We start from the raw sequence: 20,245 nt of genomic DNA on the forward strand, positions 1-20,245 counted from the left end.
TATGCATGTAAAGACAAAAGGCTGGTGGTGTATCCTGAATTAAAAAAAAAATAATACAAAAAAAAAAAATCAAATACTCACACTCTGAAGATGCAATGCTTGAAGATTTATTGTGAGGGCATGCAGAGAGTAACAACGTTTCGAGTTGGCTATGGACCCTTCATCGGGTAAGGTGAACAGTGGTGCAGGAGCCCTTATATACTAGAACATAAGGGAGAACAGCACTATCAGTTCCCATTTTGGATACACCACCCTTTTCGTCTTTACAAATGATGCATAAAAATGAATCACACTGCTGTTAATACACGTTACAGAATGTCTTTTGGGGTTAGTTCAGAGATGCACATGAACATAAGAAATGAAATATATTTTAAAAAAATGTTCGTTTAATCAGAGTCAACTCCTGTTAGTCCTTCTGGGTCTTATGTATGAACTATATACTGTAAGTGTTTAACACCAGCATAAAATGAGCCAAGGAGCCTCATCTACCAACCCCAAATCGCAAGCTTCAGAAGGAATGAAATGGACATCGGGGTCTGTATACATCTTGGTAAGGGTTATATAGATGGCAGATAATGTGGGCTCTACTATGTAACCATCCTTGTTTGTGGACAGCATTCATTGTCTTCTTGCACTGTGCTTTATTCATACATCTTGAATGTCTGTACCAGCATATGTTATTTTTTTCATGCTATGGAGCCCATCGATGTAATTTCATTGCTTCATGCATACCAGTCTTTACCTCTCCTTTCCTTCTAATATGTGCTTCTTGTGGGTGTTTGTTTGGTACCTTTTGTGTTTTATATATTTACCATTTGATTTATTTTGTTTTGACCTTTTTCAATAAGTTTGTTAAGATGTTTTTTTCATATAAATATTTTTGTCTTAATTTTGTCCCCGTTTTGGAGATATAATATAATCACTACTGTAATTTACAGTCATGGCTGTAAATGAAGTATTTCTCACAGAAAAGGATTGCAGTTACACATGTTTTGCTATACACATGTTTATTCCCTTTGTGTATATTGGAACTAAACCAAAAAAGGGAGGAAAAAAAGCAAATTGGACATAATGTCACACCAAACTCCAAAAATGGTCTGGACAAAATTGTTGGCACCCTTAACTTAATATTTGGTTGCACACCCTTTGGAAAAAAAATAACTGAAATCAGTCGCTTCCTATAACCATCAATAAGCTTCTTACACCTCTCAGCCGGAATGTTGGACCACTCTTCCTTTGCAAACTGCTCCAGGTCTCTCTTATTGGAAGGGCGCCTTTTCCCAACAGCAATTTTAAGATCTCTCCATGAGTGTCCAATGGGATTTAGATCTGGACTCATTGCTGGCCACTTCAGAACTCTCCAGCATTTTGTTGCCATCCATTTCTGGGTGCTCTTTGATGTATGTTTGGGGTCATTGTCCTGCTGGAGGCTGAAGATCTCGGACGCAAACCCAGCTTTCTGACACTGGGCTGTGCGACCCAAAATCCGTTGGTAATCCTCAGATTTCATGATGCGTTGTACACATTCAAGGCACCCAGTGCCAGAGGCAGCAGAAAAACCCCAAAACATAATTGAACCTCCAACATATTTCACTGTAGGTACTGTGTTCTTTTCTTTGTAGGCCTCAATCCATTTTCAGTAAAAAGTAGAATGAAGTGCTTTACCAAAAAGCTCTATCTTGGTCTCATCTTTCCACAAGACGTTTTCCCAGAAGGATTTTGGCTTACTCAAGTTAATTTTGGCTTAATGTAGTCTTGCTTTTTTATGTCTCTGTGTCAGCAGTGGGTTCCTCCTGGGTCTCCTGCCATATCGTTTCATTTCTTTTAAATGTCGACAGATAGTTCGCGCTGAGACTGATGCTTCCTGAGCCTGCAGGACAGCTTGAATATCTTTGGAACTTGTTTGGAGCTGCTTATTCACCATCCGAACTGAACTATTCTGCGTTGACACCTTTCATCAATTTTTCTCTTCCGTCCACGCCCAGAGACATCAGCTACAGTGCCATGGGTTGCAAACTTGCTGATAATGTTGCGCACTGTAGACAAAGGCAAATCTAGATCTCTGGAGATGGACTTGTAACCTTGAGATTGCTGATATTTCCCCACAATTTTGGTTCTCAAGTCCTCAGACAGTCCTCTTCTCCTCTTTCTGTTGTCCATGCTTAGTGTGGCACACACAGACACACAATGCAAAGACTAAGTGAACTTCTCTCCTTTTTATCTGCTTTCAGGTGTGATTTTATATATTGCCCACACTTGTTATTTGCCCCAGGTGAGTTTAAAGGAGCATCACATGCTTGAAACAATCTTATTTGTCCACAATTTTGAAAGGTAGCCAATCATTTTGTCCAGACCATTTTTGGAGTTTGGTGTTACACTATGTCCAATTTGCTTTTTTTCCTCCCTTTTTTGGTTTAGTTCCATTACACACAAAGGAAATAAACATGTGTATAGCAAAACATGACTTGTGTTACTGCAACCCTTTTCTGTGAGAAATACTTCATTTTCTTGAAAAAGTTAGATGTTATTTGGTAGTTTGCAATATACCTTTACAGTTATAACTTTACTATGCTGCAGTCCTATTATATGCTGCAGTCCTATATATACAATAGCTACTTTGTTACATGCAAATGGTAACACCAAGTTAAAATGTACCAGTCAGATCCAACAAAAAAAACACATTTTTTTAATATATCCTGACCATGAACATCAAATTTTTATGTGTATAGCACCTTTATTTCTATTTTTTTATTACACTTTTAATTTAGCCCACTAGTCTGAATTGCTCTCAAAGGGAGGGGGCATGGCCTCACTGTGCAGGTCTCCGCCCCCTCCCTCAGTATGCTGTCTGCTCACATCTCCCCTAGCATTAGCAAAACTACAACTCCCAGCTTGTCCTCACTGACAGCAGCGGGACACAAGCTGACAGTAGGAGGATTTTTCCTCCAGCTGTGAGCCCTGTGCTTACAGCTGTAAATCAAGGAAGTGTGTCCATGACGCATGGACACAGCAGGACTAGTATGTGTCCACGCAGGCAGGGGGGCAGTTGTTTGACTGGCTTTTTCAGTATGGAATACTGAAAATTTTCTAATGAAAGCAATTGCAAAACCTATTGGTTTTACATGCTTTACAAGATATCAAAGGTTTTTGTATCTGACAGTGTCCATTTAACTTCTTAGATGTAAGAATAAGAGTTAAGACGTGGATGTCATTATGGCAATTGAGATAGCGAATAGATATATTAAATCTCCAATTAGAGATTGTAGTATGTTTAGTTGATAGATCATCCAACTTTCATCTGCAGAAAAAGGGGGCATGGCCTATGCATATCAACGCATAAATAAAAATATATCCACAGAGTTCCTTATAGGGGCTCCTGTCAAATTTAGTACATATGTATATATATATATATATATATATATATATATATATATATTGTGCTGTATCTAATTTATTGTTCCGTTGTGTGTGGTTAGGCAGATGGACTAGTGCTAAGAATTATGTCACTTATATCCCCCAATAGTGTCAATGATTGTGTCACTTGTATTTCCTAAAACTAAAGAGTAGGGGGAGGGGGGGGGATGTCTTTTCTGTATTCATCTTGGTATAATATTCTCTCGGGGTGTGATGCCATAGATTTGATTTGCTGACCGTGTGGTGACTGATGTGTGTACAACACAGTTACTTGTAGCTACTGTAATTCTGTAGCCTCTATATAGCTACTATCTGCATAAGATTAGCGTGCTTCTATATATGTTCTATACATTTCTTATTTTACTTGCTTCATATATGTAGTCATTAAACTTATATATTAAATAACGCTTCAATAATGTCCTATATGTGTCATGTTGATTTAGAATACATATATGTATAACCTTTGTCTTTATATACTCATTTTGTTTATTACTCATAACCAATAAATCTGCATAAGTCAATAATACCTGTGTGTTATTTCATGATATTGCAAAACATACCACCATAGTGTAAATCAATGAGCTTTTAAATATTCTGGGTAAATAGTCAGGCCCTGAGATATGAATTGCATATTTACAGATAGTAGCAGTTCATAAGATCACATATATTAAATTCCTGGTGACTGTATGTCATGATGTCACAATGACGTAATGGCCGCCTGCCATAGGGAGATAGACACAACATTCATATGGGGGTCATCCTGTGGGGGGGAACTAATCCCATATTCAGGGAGTTGCCCACAGGGATGATATTTACATATTAATAGTGGCCTCGTTGTGCATAATCTCCTCCCACAAATATAAGGAGGTCTGCACGTGGGTCACAATGGTGTGTGATCAATAATACTGACATATTTTGTAGGTCCCACCGTAGATATGATCAATAATACTGACAAAAGGAAGGACTTATATTTCTACTTCCTACTGGATCCACTGCTGACTATGGCTCAAAAACTGCAGTGGCAGTTTAAAAAAAAAAAAATAATACATCAGAAAAAAGATATAGCACCACTGAACACTAACAATACACATCATTATTTTAAAGACGAAACTCTTCTCTGTTATACATGTTAGTAACATAAGGGTATGTTCACACAATGGCATTTCTGTGCTTCTGCTCAGATTCCATTCTGCCAAGCTGGCAGCAGATTTTTTGCAGTTTTGCAGATTCTGAGCAGGATGTGCAGAGAATTTGTGCTGAATTTATGCAAAATTTCTTGAAAAATTTTTATGCAAGATTTCAGAAGGAATTTAGAGTCCGATTAACTTCAATGGGACTCTGCTATGTATTTCCACAAAAGAACTTGACATGTTCCTTCTTTTTGCGGAATTTGGAATGCAGATTCTCCCAAGTTCTGACATTTCTGAAATTCCACAGTGGAAAATTTGCTGTGTGAATGGGACAGCGAAAATTCCATACACAACAGTATTAACATGTGGCAAAATTTGCAAGCAGAATTTTTCCTAGGATTTTCTGCCATGTGAACATACCATGACTATGACTCTGAGCATTCAAAACTTCAGCTATTATCTTCCAGACCAGGCGTCCCTAACCCAATCCTCAAGACCCACTAATATTCCAGTTTATTTTTAGTTACTCAACTGGAATAGAACAGGGAAGAATTCTAAACCTGGACTGTTGGTGGGCCTTGAGGACTGGGTTGGGGATCTCTGCTCCAGACCAGTTGCTCTGGACTGGAGAATTATGTGCAACCATTCAAAGGCCAAAAAGTGCCACAATGACACATTATAAAGTTAATTATACAATAAATTATAATCATTTTGTGGGAAGTATTGAATGATTTCCTATGTAAAAAACTATAATGATCCAAAGGATGTAGGTCTCCCAACTCGTATAAATATATCAAAAATGAAAAAAATAGGGAACCTTTAAAATGTTAATATTTATTGTATCCATTAAAATATGAAAAAACTTTTGGAAAAAATCACACCACGTGAAAAAACTAAGAATGTATTGCCATACATGGCAATACATTCTAAGTTTTTTCACGTGGTGTGATTTTTTCCAAAAGTTTTTTCATATTTTAATGGATACAATAAATATTAACATTTTAAAGGTTCCCTATTTTTTTCATTTTTGATGATTTCCTATGTAAGTCAATAAATCTTTTCTAAAAAGCCCTTATTGTGTCTTATGATTTTACTCGCAAGGGACACATATGATTCTTTTCTTATTCCCTTTTGAACTCCAGGGTTAACTGTTTATTTGCAATTTATATGGTTTGCACAAACAGATCACAGAGATTAGATCACAGAAAACAAAAGAAATATTAAGAGAAAGCAGACCTTAGAGAGCCAATGTTGATTTTCCAGATAAAATTTAGTCACCATGGCGATAGAGTCATTGAGAGCGTCATGGATTGCCTACTCCTGATGAGTTCTAATAAGCTGTTTGAATAATCTGTGACATTTAGAAACGTCTAATAACTGCCAGGATTGTCAGAGTGGGTGTAGTAAAAGAAGAAACAATTTACTAAATTAATCAAGTGAGAATATAGTAAATCCCTGAGCTGTGGGGTTCAGAAATGGATGGGAAAAAAAAATCTAGAACTTTTTTTTTATAATATAAGAAAACTAGAGGCCTGTGTAAATGGCATAGCAAGAACTCCAGGATTGGGTAGGAACATATGTTATGTCAAGCTGACCCAGCTGCACGGGAGCCTTTTGGAGCATGGTATTTCCTGAATTGATATCCACCTTATATTTACAAATGTGCCACAGGATATCTATGTGTCTCTCTATTCATTGACATCTGTGTCCAGTTGTGCTGTGTGTAAGAGCAACACCGTGGTTATTTCTGTTCACTAATAATGGCAAGAGAAACAATTAGACTAAGATTACACATTGTAAAAAAAATATACATACTAAAGTAAAATGGAGATAAAAAGTAAACATATTTTTACTTAATAATGTGTTCCATTAAAGTCTATGGAAAAGTGGATGTGGTTGCATGAAAAACTGCAGTAATTTCAATATTGGAGTTACTGCTGTATTTTAAAACATTGGCCCTGATTTACTAAGAGTGTTGTGTAGGTTTCTTTGTGGTTTTAATTCCCTACAATTTTTTTTCCACGGTATTTACTAAGGTTTCCCTACATTTTACACTTTTCCCTACGTTTTGCTTTTTATTTTACACATGCTCTGATCTCTCGGATTTTCCTCATCTTAAATCCACTACATTATCTGTGGAAACCTTAGTAAGTATGTTGGGTTTTTGGTGACCACACCACTTTTTCCCAACAACCATGCCTCTTTTTCGGGTTTTCACAGTAAAATGGAGAGTTAGTTGTTTTTTTTCAATTGTGGCGCAAATTCTGTCTCAAATTCTGGGGCAGAACGAATTTCTGGCGCACTGCAGTTTATTGCATGTAAACAAACACTGCAGCAAATGCACAAATGGACCAAAATAAAGTAAAAAGTCCAAATCTTAATAAAGCTTTATAAAATATTAAAAATTTTGGACTTTTGGCATTTCCACTACCTTTTTCATGCAGAAACCCTTTAACCCCTTAAGGACCAAGGGCGTACAGGTACGCCTTTGCTCCCTGGTACTTAAGGACCAAGGGCGTACCTGTACGCCCGTGGGAATTTCGGTCCCCGCCGCGCCGGGCGGGGATCGGGCCGGGGTGACTGCTGATATCTATCTGCAGGCACCCCGCGCAAATGCCCAGGGGGGTCATTAGACCCCCCCATGTCGGCGATCGGCGCAAATCGCAAGTGAATTCACACTTGCGATTTGCGCCGATTCCGGGTCATACGGGTCTATGGTGACCCGGAATAGAAGGGGGATCGCGGGTGTCCTAGACACCCACGATCCCCCTGTAGCGATAGGAGTGAGGTGGCAGGGTTGCCACCCCTCCTATCTCTGCTATTGGTGGTCTAGACGTGACCACCAATAGCAGATCGGGGGCGGAGGTGTTTACTTTCGGTTTCCCCGTCCTGCCCACCCACAATAGGCGGGGCAGGACGGGGAAACCGACAGGGACCGACGCCGAAGATCCACTTACCCATCGGCGACGGCAGCGGCGACGATCAGCGGCGGCAGCGGGCGACGATCGGCGGAAGAAGAGGACGGCGACGCAGCTCCCTGGATCCAACGGAAGGCGGTGAGTTACTTAGCAACATCTGGAGGGCTACAGTCTGAGACCACTATAGTGGTCTCTAAACTGTAACCCTCCAGATGTTGCAAAACTACAACTCCCAGCATGCCCAGAGAGCTGTTTAGGCTTGCTGTGAGTTGCAGTTTTGCAACAGCTGGAGGTCTACAGTTTGAGACCACTGCAAAGTGATCTCTATACTGTGCACATCCAGATCTTGCAAAACTACAACTCCCAGCATGCCCAGACAGCAGTTTGATGTCTGGGCATGCTGGGAGTTGTAGTTTTGCAACATCTGGAGGTCCACAGTTTGGAGACCACTGTGCAGTGGTCTCTAAACTATAGCTCTCCAGATGTTGCAGAACTGCAACTCCCAGCAAGCCTAAACAGCAAACAGCTGTCTCTGTATGCTGGGAGTTGTAGTTGCGATCCCTCCAGCTGTTGCATAACTACATCTCCCAGCATGCCTTTCGGCGATCAGTACATGCTGGGAGTTGAAGTTTTGCAACAGCTGGAGGCACACTGGTTGGAAAATACTGAGTTAGGTAACAGAACCTAACTGAAGGTTTTCCAACCAGTGTGCCTCCAGCTGTTGCAAAAGTACAACTCCCAGCATGCACGGTCTGTCAGTACATGCTGGGAGTTGTAGTTTTGAAACAGCTGGAGGTTTGCCCCCCCATGTGAACGTACAGGGTACACCAGCCTGCACTAACATGCTGGTGTTGTCCTTTACTTTTTATTTTCACGGGAGGTAAAAGGAAAAAAATTTGTAACGCAATTTCTCCTGAGTACGGAGATACCCCATATGTGGGGCGTAAAATGCTCTGCGGGCGCACAACAAGGCTCAGGAGTGAGAGCGCACCATGTACATTTGAGGCCTAAATTGGTGATTTGCACAGGGGTGGCTGATTTTACAGCGGTTCTGACATAAACCCCAAAAAATAAATACCCACATGTGACCCCATTTTGGAAACGACACCCCTCACGGAACGTAACAAGGGGTATAGTGAGCCTGAACACCCCACAGGTGTTTGACAAATTTTCATTAAAGTTGGATGGGAAAATGAAAAAAAAAAATGTTTTCACTAAAATGCTGGTGTCACCCTAAATTTTTCATTTTCACAAGGGAAAATAAAAAAAAGCCCCCAAAATTTGTAACCCAATTTCTTCTGAGTAAGAGCATACCCCATATGTGGATGTAAAGTGCTCTATGGGTGCACTACAATGCTCAGAAGAGAAGGAGCGCCATTGGGATTTTGAAGAGAAAATTTGTCCGGAATTGAAGGCCACTTGTGTTTACAAAGCCCCCATAGTGCCAGAACAATGGACCCCCCCCCCATATGTGACCCCATTTTGGAAACTACACCCCTCACGTAATGTAATAAGGGGTACAGTGAGCATTTACGCCCCACAGGTGTCTGACAGATTTTTGGAACAGTGATCCGTGAAAATGAAAAATGTAATTTTCCATTTGCACAGCCCACTGTTCCAAAGATCTGTCAAACGTCAGATGGGGTGTAAATGCTCACTACACCACTTATTAAATTCTGTGAGGGGTGTAGTTTCCAAAATGGGGTCACATGAGGGGGGGGGTCCACTGTTCTGGCACCACGAGGGGCTTTGTAAATGCACATGGCCTCTGACTACCATTCCAAACTAATTCTCTTTCCAAAAGCTCAATGGTGCTCCTCCTCTTCTGAGCATTGTAGTTCGCCCGTAGTGCACTTCAGGTCCACATATGGGGTACCTCCATACTCAGAAGAGATGGGGTTACAAATTTTGGGGGGTATTTTCTGCTATTAACCCTTGAAAAAATGTGAAATTTGGAGGGAAACACACATTTTAGTGAAAAAAATATATATATTTTTTTACATATGCAAAAGTCGTGAAACCCGTGTGGGGTATTAAGGCTCACTTTTTTCCTTGTTACGTTCCTCAAGGGGTATAGTTTCCAAAATGGTATGCCATGTGTTTTTTTTGCTGTTCTGGCACCATAGGGGCTTCCTAAATGCGACATGCTCCCCGAGCAAAATTTGCTCTCAAAAAGTCAAATATCACTCCTTCTCTTCGGAGCATTGTAGTTTGCCTGTAATGCACTTCATGCCAACTTATGGGGTGCCTCCATACTCAGAAGAGATGGAGTTACAAATTTTGGGGGGTATTTTCTGCTATTAACCCTTGCAAAAATTTGAAATTTGGGGGGAAACACACATTTTAGTGAAATTTTTTTTAATTTTTTTTACATATGCAAAAGTCGTGAAACACTTGTGGGGTATTAAGGCTCACTTTATTCCTTGTTACATTCCCCAAGGGGTCTAGTTTCCAAAATGGTATGCCATGTGGGTTATTTTTGCTGTTCTGGCACATAGGGGCTTCCTAAATGCAACATGCCCCCCAAAAACCATTTCTGAAAAACGTACTCTCCAAAATCCCCTTGTCGCTCCTTCGCTTCTGAGCCCTCTACTGCGCCCGCCGAACACTTTACATAGACATATGAGGTATGTGCTTACTCGAGAGAAATTGGGCTACAAATATAAGTATAAATTTTCTCCTTTTACCCCTTGTAAAAATTCAAAAATTGGGTTTACAAGAACATGCGAGTGTAAAAAATAAAGATTGTGAATTTTCTCCTTCACTTTGCTGCTATTCCTGTGAAACACCTAAAGGGTTAAAACACTTACTGATTGTCATTTTGAATACTTTGGGGGGTGTAGTTTTTATAATGGGGTCATTTGTGGGGTATTTCTAATGGGAAGACCCTTCAAATCCACTTCAAACATGAACTGGTCTCTGAAAAAAAGGGAGGTTCAAAATTTTGTGAAAAATTGGAAAATTGCTGCTGAACTTTGAAGCCCTCTGGTGTCTTCCAAAAGTAAAAAAACGTCAATTTTATGATGCAAACATAAAGTAGACATATTGGAAATGTGAATAAAAAAAAATAATATTTTGAATATAAATTTTCCTTACAAGCAGAAAGCTTCAAAGTTAGAAAAATGCAAAATTTTCTAATTTTTCATCAAATTTTGGGATTTTTCACCAAGAAAGGATGCAAGTTACCACAAAATTTTACCACTATGTTAAAGTAGAATATGTCACGAAAAAACAATCTCGGAATCAGATTGATAACTAAAAGCATTCCAGAGTTATTAATGTTTAAAGTGACAGTGGTCAGATGTGCAAAAAACGCTCTAGTCCTAAGGTGTAAAATGGCCTGGTCCTTAAGGGGTTAAAAACCCTTTAGCTATATAGAAGCAGTTTTCTTCTTTCAGCTGTCACTTACATGCAGGGAGTGGGAGAAATATGTAATTCTCAAATCCAAATTTTCTCCTCAATGAGATCTTGTCCCCTCCCTTCAAGAAAACACCACGTAATCTGTCTGGTCTAGAGCTCTGGCTGTACAGCCACACATCTCCTCCCCTCCCCCCCTCCTCTCCCTGTGTCCCGTGAGAGAAGCTCAGTAAAGATTCTCAGTCTCCTCAGCCCTGCCCTTTGTCTACATAGATCTAATGACTGACTGCTGCCATTTAGACTACAGTAAGATCTATTGCTAGGGGAAAGGATAGTTTAAAAGAAAAGACATGTAGTGTGTGAGGCTGACTGTTTACAACACAGCATGCATACAGATAGTGAAAAGGAAAGCAATTGGCTGCCAGCTATTACATAGAGCTGCAATGACTTCTGGGAGTTGTAGTCTGGGCTGCAAAAAAGGAAAAAAAAGTATTTAGGAGACATCAGGGGCCAAAGGAGCTGGTGGCTTTGGGAAATTTTAATTAATCTTAACTTCCCCGGAGTACCCCTTTAAAGTGTTACTGTTGTTAGAAACAAAACATTTTCATTGAATAGTTTCTTAAAAACTAAACATTTTGCTAATATACTTCATATAAAAATTTGATTGCTAAACAAACCCTGGTATCCAAGTCTTTTGGTCCCAACAACTAGATATTTTGGACCTATTTTCTTAAAGGGGGTGTCATCAACTCTCTGCTCTGCTCCCTCATGTGCCTCAGTGCAATGTATCAGCCAGCTTTCACCAGTATGAGCTGAACCCTGCAAGATCCAGACAGGACCCAAAGTCACTTAAGTAGTATATTACTTAAGGCACTCCCCAAAAACACAGAATATCAATAATTCATATTTAGTAGGATAGGAGTCAATAATGTAAATGGGAGTGGGTATAGAGGGAGGATGAAACAAACTGCCTCGGGAAACCCTAATGCAACCCTAGGCTGACTCTTATCCCCCCTGCCTGCATATGCAAGATTGCCACCCTAATAAGGGAGATCCCGCTCAGGAAGATCCTGTTAAACCCTAATTAACCCCTTAAAGGACAACTGCAGCCATAACAACTTATCCCCTATCCACAGGATAGGAGATAAGTTTTTGATCGCGAGGTCCGGGCATTGTCGCTATGTGCGAGCGGCTAATTCGCGTAGCGTGGACCTCACTAAAGTGTACGGTATGCCCCCTCCCCATACAACTCTATGGGAGAGGCGGGGAGGCACAAACGCTGCATCCCTACCTCTCCCATAGAACTACATGGAGGAGGTGTGGGGGATCCGAGCGGTCCAAACCCCTGCGATCAGACACTTATCCCCTATCCTGTGGATAGGAGATAAGTTGTTATGGCTGCATATTTCCTTAAGGACACAGGTTTTTTTATTTTTGCACTTTTGTTTTTTCCACCTCACCTTCTAAAAATCACAACGCTTTAATTTTCCACCTACAGACCTATATCAGGGCTTGCACCATATCTTTATTCTGTAGGTCTATAAGATTTAAATATCAAACTTATATAGGTTTTATTTTGTTTTAATTCTTTTAAAAAATTATCACTTTTTGTATGAAAGTTAGCATGTTTAAAAAATGTCCTCTTGTGACCCCTATAACTTTTTTTCATTTTTCCATATTTGGGGCTATATGGGTCTGTAGTTCTTATTGGTACAATTTTTGTTTTGATGGGACTTTTTAATCGCTTTTTATACTTTTTTTAGGGAATACAAAGTGACCAAAAATACGCAATTTTGGACTTTTTTTTTCAAGTGTATTAAAGGAAATATTTATTTAGGTTAATGTATAACTTCTTTGAGAGGAAGCAAAATACAGGCAGCGAGGAGGAAGTGTATGACGCAATTCTAGACTTTACCATTGACCATGTGGTTTAATTAACAATATATTTTTATAGTTCAGACATTTACGCATTTACGGGACTATTAAATGCAATAATTAGATTGCATACACTGTTCAATGTTATAAGACATACAGTATGGGTATATGATATCTGGCACCCAACAACAGTTTTATAGATGAGTCCCTTGGTGAGACAACTTGAAAGTATATACTCTTAGAAAAATCACGAATTAGACTAAAGATAATGAAAAATACACACTGGTAAACAAAATAATATTTATGTGTTGGGATGGGGAACTGGGATACAGGTGAATAGCTACACTGAGGACCCTACCAATCTAGGGAGGGAACTCCTAATACTAAGTGTGGATAGGGAAGGGAAAAAATGACAATACATAAAAAGTAGAAACTCTCTAGCCAACGCGTTTTGCCCATAGGTGGTAAGGGCTCATCAGGGAGTGATGAGGAATCCACAATAGGATACAAAACATAGACAAGTGCAGAAATAGTAAATAATAACACATACAAGGTATTTATATTAGTGATATTAGTGCAGCGTCAGTAAGTTAGTAGCTGTCAGCCAGTCTCCTAAGGTGCAGACTTAGGTCAAAGTCAAGGTAGCCAATAGATAATAGCGAGAAACCAAAATGGGATCAAAGAACAACATTCCATAGATAAGTACAGCCAATTGTATGAATAGATGGTCCATAGAGCACAGATAACCTCTCAATTGGACTCCTGAAAATAATTCATATCCACTGTGGAGAAAAAATAGAGAAGAAAAAGAGGATCACAATATATAAATTCCTACAATAGGAGAAATATAAACAGATATGAGCACTGTCAGGGAGTAGCTGGCTTACAAATTTTGGTAAATCGTTACAGATACAGCCACCCATATTCATCCATTGAGACATAGATAAGCTGACAGCTATAAGATCCAAATAGTGACCATATGATTGAAAACAGTCACCTAAAAAATTATATATACATACACATGATAAGTGGTACAGAAGATAATGATAATACCCCCCCCCCCCCCCCCCCCAAGGTATATATATATATACTCTCCTTCCTATACAGTTCTGAGACAGCACACTTACCCCAAGATTTAGGGCAAAACCAGACGGGGGCAGCAGGCAGGCAGAACAAAATGATGAAAGAATACGTGTTGATAAACTACAACAAAACGGGTAAATAGACCTCCCATCAGAATACAGAGGAATAGCCATAGGTCTTGAAGTTAAATTGTGGCCTGGAATATAACACACAGACTCACTGACCTTATGGTGAAAGATCACATGGGGAAGACCGGTAGCCAGATGGTAGCCAGAAGAATAGACAGCCGCCAAGTACTACAGATGTACAGAGCTGAAAATGAAATAGTCCTAATAAGTCTATGATTCATGGAGTCACAATGAAGACGACTGATAATGTCCAGGTTCGTTCTTTCCTCTTCCTAGAGAAGTTGCATGAATCTAATAGATGAATTAGTGGCCTATTTTTCCAATCTGGTCATCAGTTGGGGGTTCTAGAACGTGCAGCCTGTATTAGATTGATTCTTAGACCTTTTGGAACAATATTGTTGGAATATTGACCAAACATCCCGGAATTAGCCAATACTTTGGACTATCAAATTATTAATCTTTCAGACCATCAATTGATGGACTGTGAGTTGTCCCTCTTGCAAAGGGGCCTGTCCTTTGTACCCACTTCTACACCTAATGCTTTCAACTGGATTAAAGATATCCTTCTATTCGGTCGGAAGCTTAAGTGGAAAATATTCTTTAAATTATAGGACGTATGTACCTATTTAACATTTGGTGTTTCCTTAACCGACATTGAAGGTGTTAATGCTTTGAGCTCCTTAGTCTCAGACAATGAAAAAAATCCAGGGGAAGACCCCTTTACCTCCCTTGACACATTTGTCAAGGTTGTCTGCCAAAATATTGAGGATTTTCTCTCTAGCTTCCATATCCCTCAGAACAATCTATCCTATTCCGAGTTCCAGGCTCTTAATTCCCTTAAAAAGGATAGTAATATCATCATTAGGGATCGACCGATATCGTTTTTTTAGAGCCGATACCGATAATCGGTGGAGGTTAGGGCCGATAGCCGATAACTTATACCGATATTCCGGTATAAGTTATCGGCTATTTATCCCCCCTCAACACCGCTGCAGAGCATTGATTTAAAGCGGGCGCTTTAAATCAATGCATTGCAGTGGCTTTTGCGGTGCCATAAGCCGCCGCCGCCACCACCCGCTTCTCTCCCCCTACCTGTCAGGGTGGTCCGGGCCATCCATCCTTCCTTCCTGTATTGTCCGGCGGCATTCCGGGTGGAGGGTGAATCGGTCCGGGCTGTCCTTCTACTCCGGGGGTCATCTTCTCCACTCCAGGCAGGCTCCGGCCTGGTACGCTGCATAGACGCCGCTGTGCAGTGACGCTTGTGTGCAGCGACACACCTGACGTCACGGCGTAGCGGCGTCTATGCAGCGTTACTAGGCCGCAGCCTGCCCGGAGTGGAGAAGATGACCCCCGGAGAAGGACAGCCCGGACCGGTTCACCCTCCACCCGGAATGCCGCCTGTCACTACAGGAAGGATGGATGGCCTGGACCACCCCCATTACGGGTAAGTTTAATATTTTTTTATTGACTCGGAGGGTGGGGGCGGGGCCCGACCGGTATAGCGGTATGGGCAAAAATCCATACCGGTATACCGCCCAGCACTACGGGGGGGGGGGGGCGGTCGCGGTGGGTCGGGGGGGGGGGAGGTTGCGGTGCGGGCGGTGCGGGGGGCGGGGCATTATCGGCTTATCGGCAAGGTAATTGCCGATACCGATAATGCCCAAAATCGTGATTATCGGCCGATAATATTGGCCATACCGATAATCGGTCGATCCCTAATCATCATTAAGCCTTCAGATTAAGGGGGCAATCTTGTGGTCCTCAAATATGATGATTATGCTGAGATGTGTCTCAAAATACTCAATGATTCTACAACCTATCAGGTTTTGAGCACAAATCCTATGACTAGTAATCTCAATGAATTAAAAATTATTCTTACAGGGGCCAAATCTTCCAAACTGATTGATGACATTTTTCTTTTTGTTTCCCTCCCATCCTCGTTTGGCAATCTTCTATGGATTACCTAAGGTTCACAAAGGGCTTTCCCATCACAAATGTCACCCAATTGTTTCTGGTGTAGACAACCTTACCCAGAATGTTAGTATCTATTTAGATACCATCCTTCGTCCATAGCTTACCTTCCTACATTAGAGATACCACTGACCTTTTATTAAAACTAGATGGGATTACTTTAGAAGAACATCACTGGCTTTGTGCCATTGATGTAGAAGCACTGTACAGCTCAATCCCTCACTCTGCTGGTCTAGCTGCTACTGAATTTTACTTGAAAAGTAGGAGTGTTCATTTAGTTGCACATAATCAATGTATTCTGTCATTGCTCTCGTTCATTCTAACGCACAATTTCTTCATTTTTAACAACAGGATCTACCACCAACTCAGGGGCATGGCAATGGGGTCCCCAGTGACCTCGACTTATGCCAACATGCTCCTGGGTTGGTGGGAGGAGACTATAGTCTTCGGGGACCACCACTCCCAATATCACGATTCCATAATTTTTTGGGCCCGCTATATCGATGACATAGCTATCATTTGGTCTGGAACATTGGAATCTTTTGAAGAATTTGTAACTGCGCTTAATAACAACAATATAGGTCTAAAATTTACCCATGAAATTAATAGGAATACTCTTAATTTTTGGGATGTAGCTCTGGAACGTAATGAAAGTGGGGGAGTTCTACAAGAAGTACAAGAGTTTTTAGGGAACCCACTGAAGGGAATAACCTGCTTAGATGGGAGAGCCATCATCCCACGCCCCTAAAAAGAGGTATACCCAAAGGTCAATACTATCGCATTAGAAGAAACTGCTATTCCGAACATAATTTCAAAACAGAAGCCAAAGAATTGAGATCTCGATTTAAAGACAGGGGTTACACGGATCAAAGCGCACAACAGAAGGAGAGATGAGACCTTCTATGACTCAGGGAGAGTAATGACAGCACTACCACCTTACCACGCATTGTTACAACTTTCGATGCAGCAGCAGATGGTGTGAGACAAATTATCAATCAGTTTTGGCCCATCCTAAAGGTGGACCCTTTGGTGGGACAGTTTATTGAAGACAGGGCCATCATTACATACAGAAGGGCAATGAACCTTAATGATATGTTAGTCCATAGCCACTTTATACCCCCAACAAAATCTACTTGGCTGGATCACAACATCACAGGCACTTTTAAATGCGGGAGCAGCAAGGCCTGTAACTAAGTTAGGGTCTCTAAAGTATTTAGAAGATACACAGACAATCGGGATTTTAAGAACTTCAACTATGATAACTGTAAAACGGTAGGGGTAGTTTACTTGGCATCCTGCCCCTGCCCAAAAGGTTATGTGGGTAAGACTCACAGACAATTTAGACGTCAAATTCTCGAACATGTAGGAAACATAAAAAATAGACGGGACAAAACTCTCTCTAACCATATGCACCTCCATCATGCCGCATCCCCCTCGATGTTTCGTTTCAGGCCACTGGGACTTTGAAGTTCGATGGCAGGGGGGATGATTTTGATAAAAGACTCCTCCAAATGGAGGCCAGATGGATTTACCACCTTCGGACAGTGACCCCTCCTGGGCCTCAATGATGCACTTTCATTTACGTCCTTTATTTAACCCAAAATTATTTCTTTGTCCTCTCCCTTCCAATAAAAATATTAAATATTAACCTTTCTTCTATACAGTTCAGTTTTATCTATTGCAGCAGCCATTATCCTAATTATCACCTCTTCTGGAATAATTCCATATATCCTATATCAATTATTTATTTGTCCTACCTCAACTATCTATATGTGCAGTGAAGGTAATGGTTGTCGAGACGAATATCCTTTGAGTACACTATACTTAATGGTTTATGTATGATTATTTATTCTTTATTCGTATATGCTACCTTTTGTATTGACTAACATCATCCATACTCTCCTATTTCTATTCATCCTATCAATACAGAATTGTTACTATACTTAAATCCTATTTTCATTTTTATTAATAAGCTAGTAGGTCTATCCATTCTTTATGATTTGGTTATGATTTAACCATTTCTATCATATGTAATATCCATCTTAAAGATGGACCGCATTATGCACCCCAGTAAGACGCTAAGGTCTGTTTGCATTCCATTATACAGGATGTCACGTCACTATGCGCTCCACGGACCGGATGTGATGTAACTTTGCGTTCCACTAACCCGGAACTTCCGCTTATTGCAGCGCGGTGCTGGGCTTTTTAAGCGCCGGCCATGCGGCATACATCCAGCGGCGTCCTGGGTCTTACTGGCAGCGCTCACTGGTGAATTCCGGTACAAGGTCTGTACATTATGTTTATCCATGAGTCTAGTCGTCTTCATCGTGACTCCATGAATCATAGACTTATTAGGGCTATTTCATTTTCAGCTCTGTACATCTGTATTACTTGGCGGCTGTCTATTCATCTGGCTACCATCTGGCTACTGGTCTTCCCCATATGATCTTTCACCATAAGGTCAGTGAGTCTGTGTGTTATATTCCAGGCCACAATTTAACTTCAAGACCTATGGCTATTCCTCTGTATACTGATGGGAGGTCTATTTACCCGTTTCGTTGTAGTTAATCAACGCGTATTCTTGCATCATTTTGCTCTGCCTGCCTGCTGCCCCAGCTGGTTTTGCCCTATATCTTGGGGTAAGTGTGTTGTCTCAGAACTGTATAGGAAGGAGAGTATATATATATATATATATATATATATATATACCTCGGGGTGGTGTATTATCATTATCTTCTGTACCACTTATCATGTGTATGTATATATTATTTTTTAGGTGACTGTTTTCAATCATATGGTCACTATTTGGATCTTATAGCTGTCAGCTTATTTATGTCTCAAAGGATGAATATGGGTGACTGTATCTGTAACGATTTACCAAAATTGGTAAGCTAGCTAGCAAAATTGGTATGCTCATATTTGTTTATATATCTTCTATTGCAGGAATTTTTATATTATGATCCTCTTTTTCTTCTCTATTTTTTTCCACAGTGAATATGAATTATTTTCAGGAGTCCAATTGAGAGGTTATCTGTGCTCCATGGACCATCTATTCATACAATTGTCTGTACTTATCTATGGAATGTTGTTCTTTGATCCCATTTTGGTTTCTCACTATTATCTATTGGCTACCTTGACTGTGACCTAAGTCTGCACCTTAGGAGACTGGCTAACATCTACTTACTTACTGATGCTGCACTAATATAAATACCTTGTATGTGTTATTATTTACTTTTTCTGTAATGCTCTATGTTTTGTATCCTATTGTGGATTCCTCTCACTCCCTGATGAGCCCTTACCACCTATGGGCGAAACGCGTTGGCTAGAGAGTTTCTACTTTTTATGTATTGTCATTTTTTCCCTTCCCTATCCACACTTAGTATTAGGAGTTCCCTCCCTAGATAGGTAGGGTCCTCAGAGTAGATATTAACCTGTATCCCAATTCCCCATCCCAACACATACATATTGTTTTGTTTACCAGTGTGTTTTTATTCTAGTAAAGCTTATTATTCATTATCTTTAGTCTAATTGGTGACAGTAACATTGAGTATATACTGTTCAATGTTATGCCACAGCATAGCATTGATCAGTGTTATCGGTACTCCATTGCTCCAGCCTACTGAGGCTGACTGGATCCTCTGAGAATCAATCGGACAGCGAGGAGGCAGGTAAGGGCCTTCGCGACATCTTCTAAGCTAATCCAGACATTGCAATTCCCGCCATGATCCTGATCAGCTCGGCTAAGCTGCCTGCATTGCATTTCCAGCAATTTAGTCTAAAGGGTTAATGGCGGGTTTAGGCCCAATCGCCGGTATGCGGCATTAGCTGCTGATAGCAAAAGGATATGAATTGATATATATATATATATATATATATATACAGCCCAGGTTGTTATGGGGTTAACATGGGGAGGGCCCTATATAGCAGGAAGAAGGTCGGGGTAATCTATACTGTATTACCAAAAATAATAAACAGATAAAAATTACAGCATATACTACATATGAACACCAGTATCATGGAGTACCTAACTCAGTAATACCAACTCCCCCTACCAAATAACAACACCCAAAAAGTGCTTACCACCTACATGTGTTCCTGAGGAGGATCGGAACTTATTAGGGGGGCAATCTTGCATATGCAGGCAGGGGGATAAGGGTCAGCCTAGGGTTGTATTAGGGTTTCCCGAGGCAGTTTGTTTCATCCTCCCTCTATACCCACTCCCACTTACATCATTGACTCCTATTAGTTATACCACGCAGTGTATACAATAAACAAAAAAGATGGTTAATTTGCATTTCTACCCCATTTCCCCCCAACAGTAAAAATGATACAAATATATATATATATATATTCCCAAAACCGAACAAAA

The 20,245-nt window shown here is 40.4% G+C and overlaps 1 protein-coding gene across 5 annotated transcripts in view; it reads right to left on the reverse strand.

The window, feature by feature from the left end:
* The window catches only part of SCML4 (Scm polycomb group protein like 4), a 144,279-nt gene that overhangs the window by 32,371 nt on the left and 91,663 nt on the right, over nucleotides 1–20,245 (reverse strand). For 4 of the 5 annotated variants that reach the window (XM_056566252.1, XM_056566249.1, XM_056566250.1 and 1 more), the window contains exon 3: nucleotides 82–201. The exons of the other annotated variant lie outside the window; for it this stretch is intronic. In XM_056566252.1, the coding sequence (XP_056422227.1) occupies nucleotides 82–201 (120 nt within the window). The remainder of the gene's footprint in view (nucleotides 1–81; nucleotides 202–20,245) is intronic. 5 annotated transcript variants of the gene reach the window in all.

The sequence above is a fragment of the Hyla sarda genome, chromosome 3 (genome assembly GCF_029499605.1).
Source record: "Hyla sarda isolate aHylSar1 chromosome 3, aHylSar1.hap1, whole genome shotgun sequence".
Lineage (NCBI taxonomy): Eukaryota > Metazoa > Chordata > Amphibia > Anura > Hylidae > Hyla > Hyla sarda.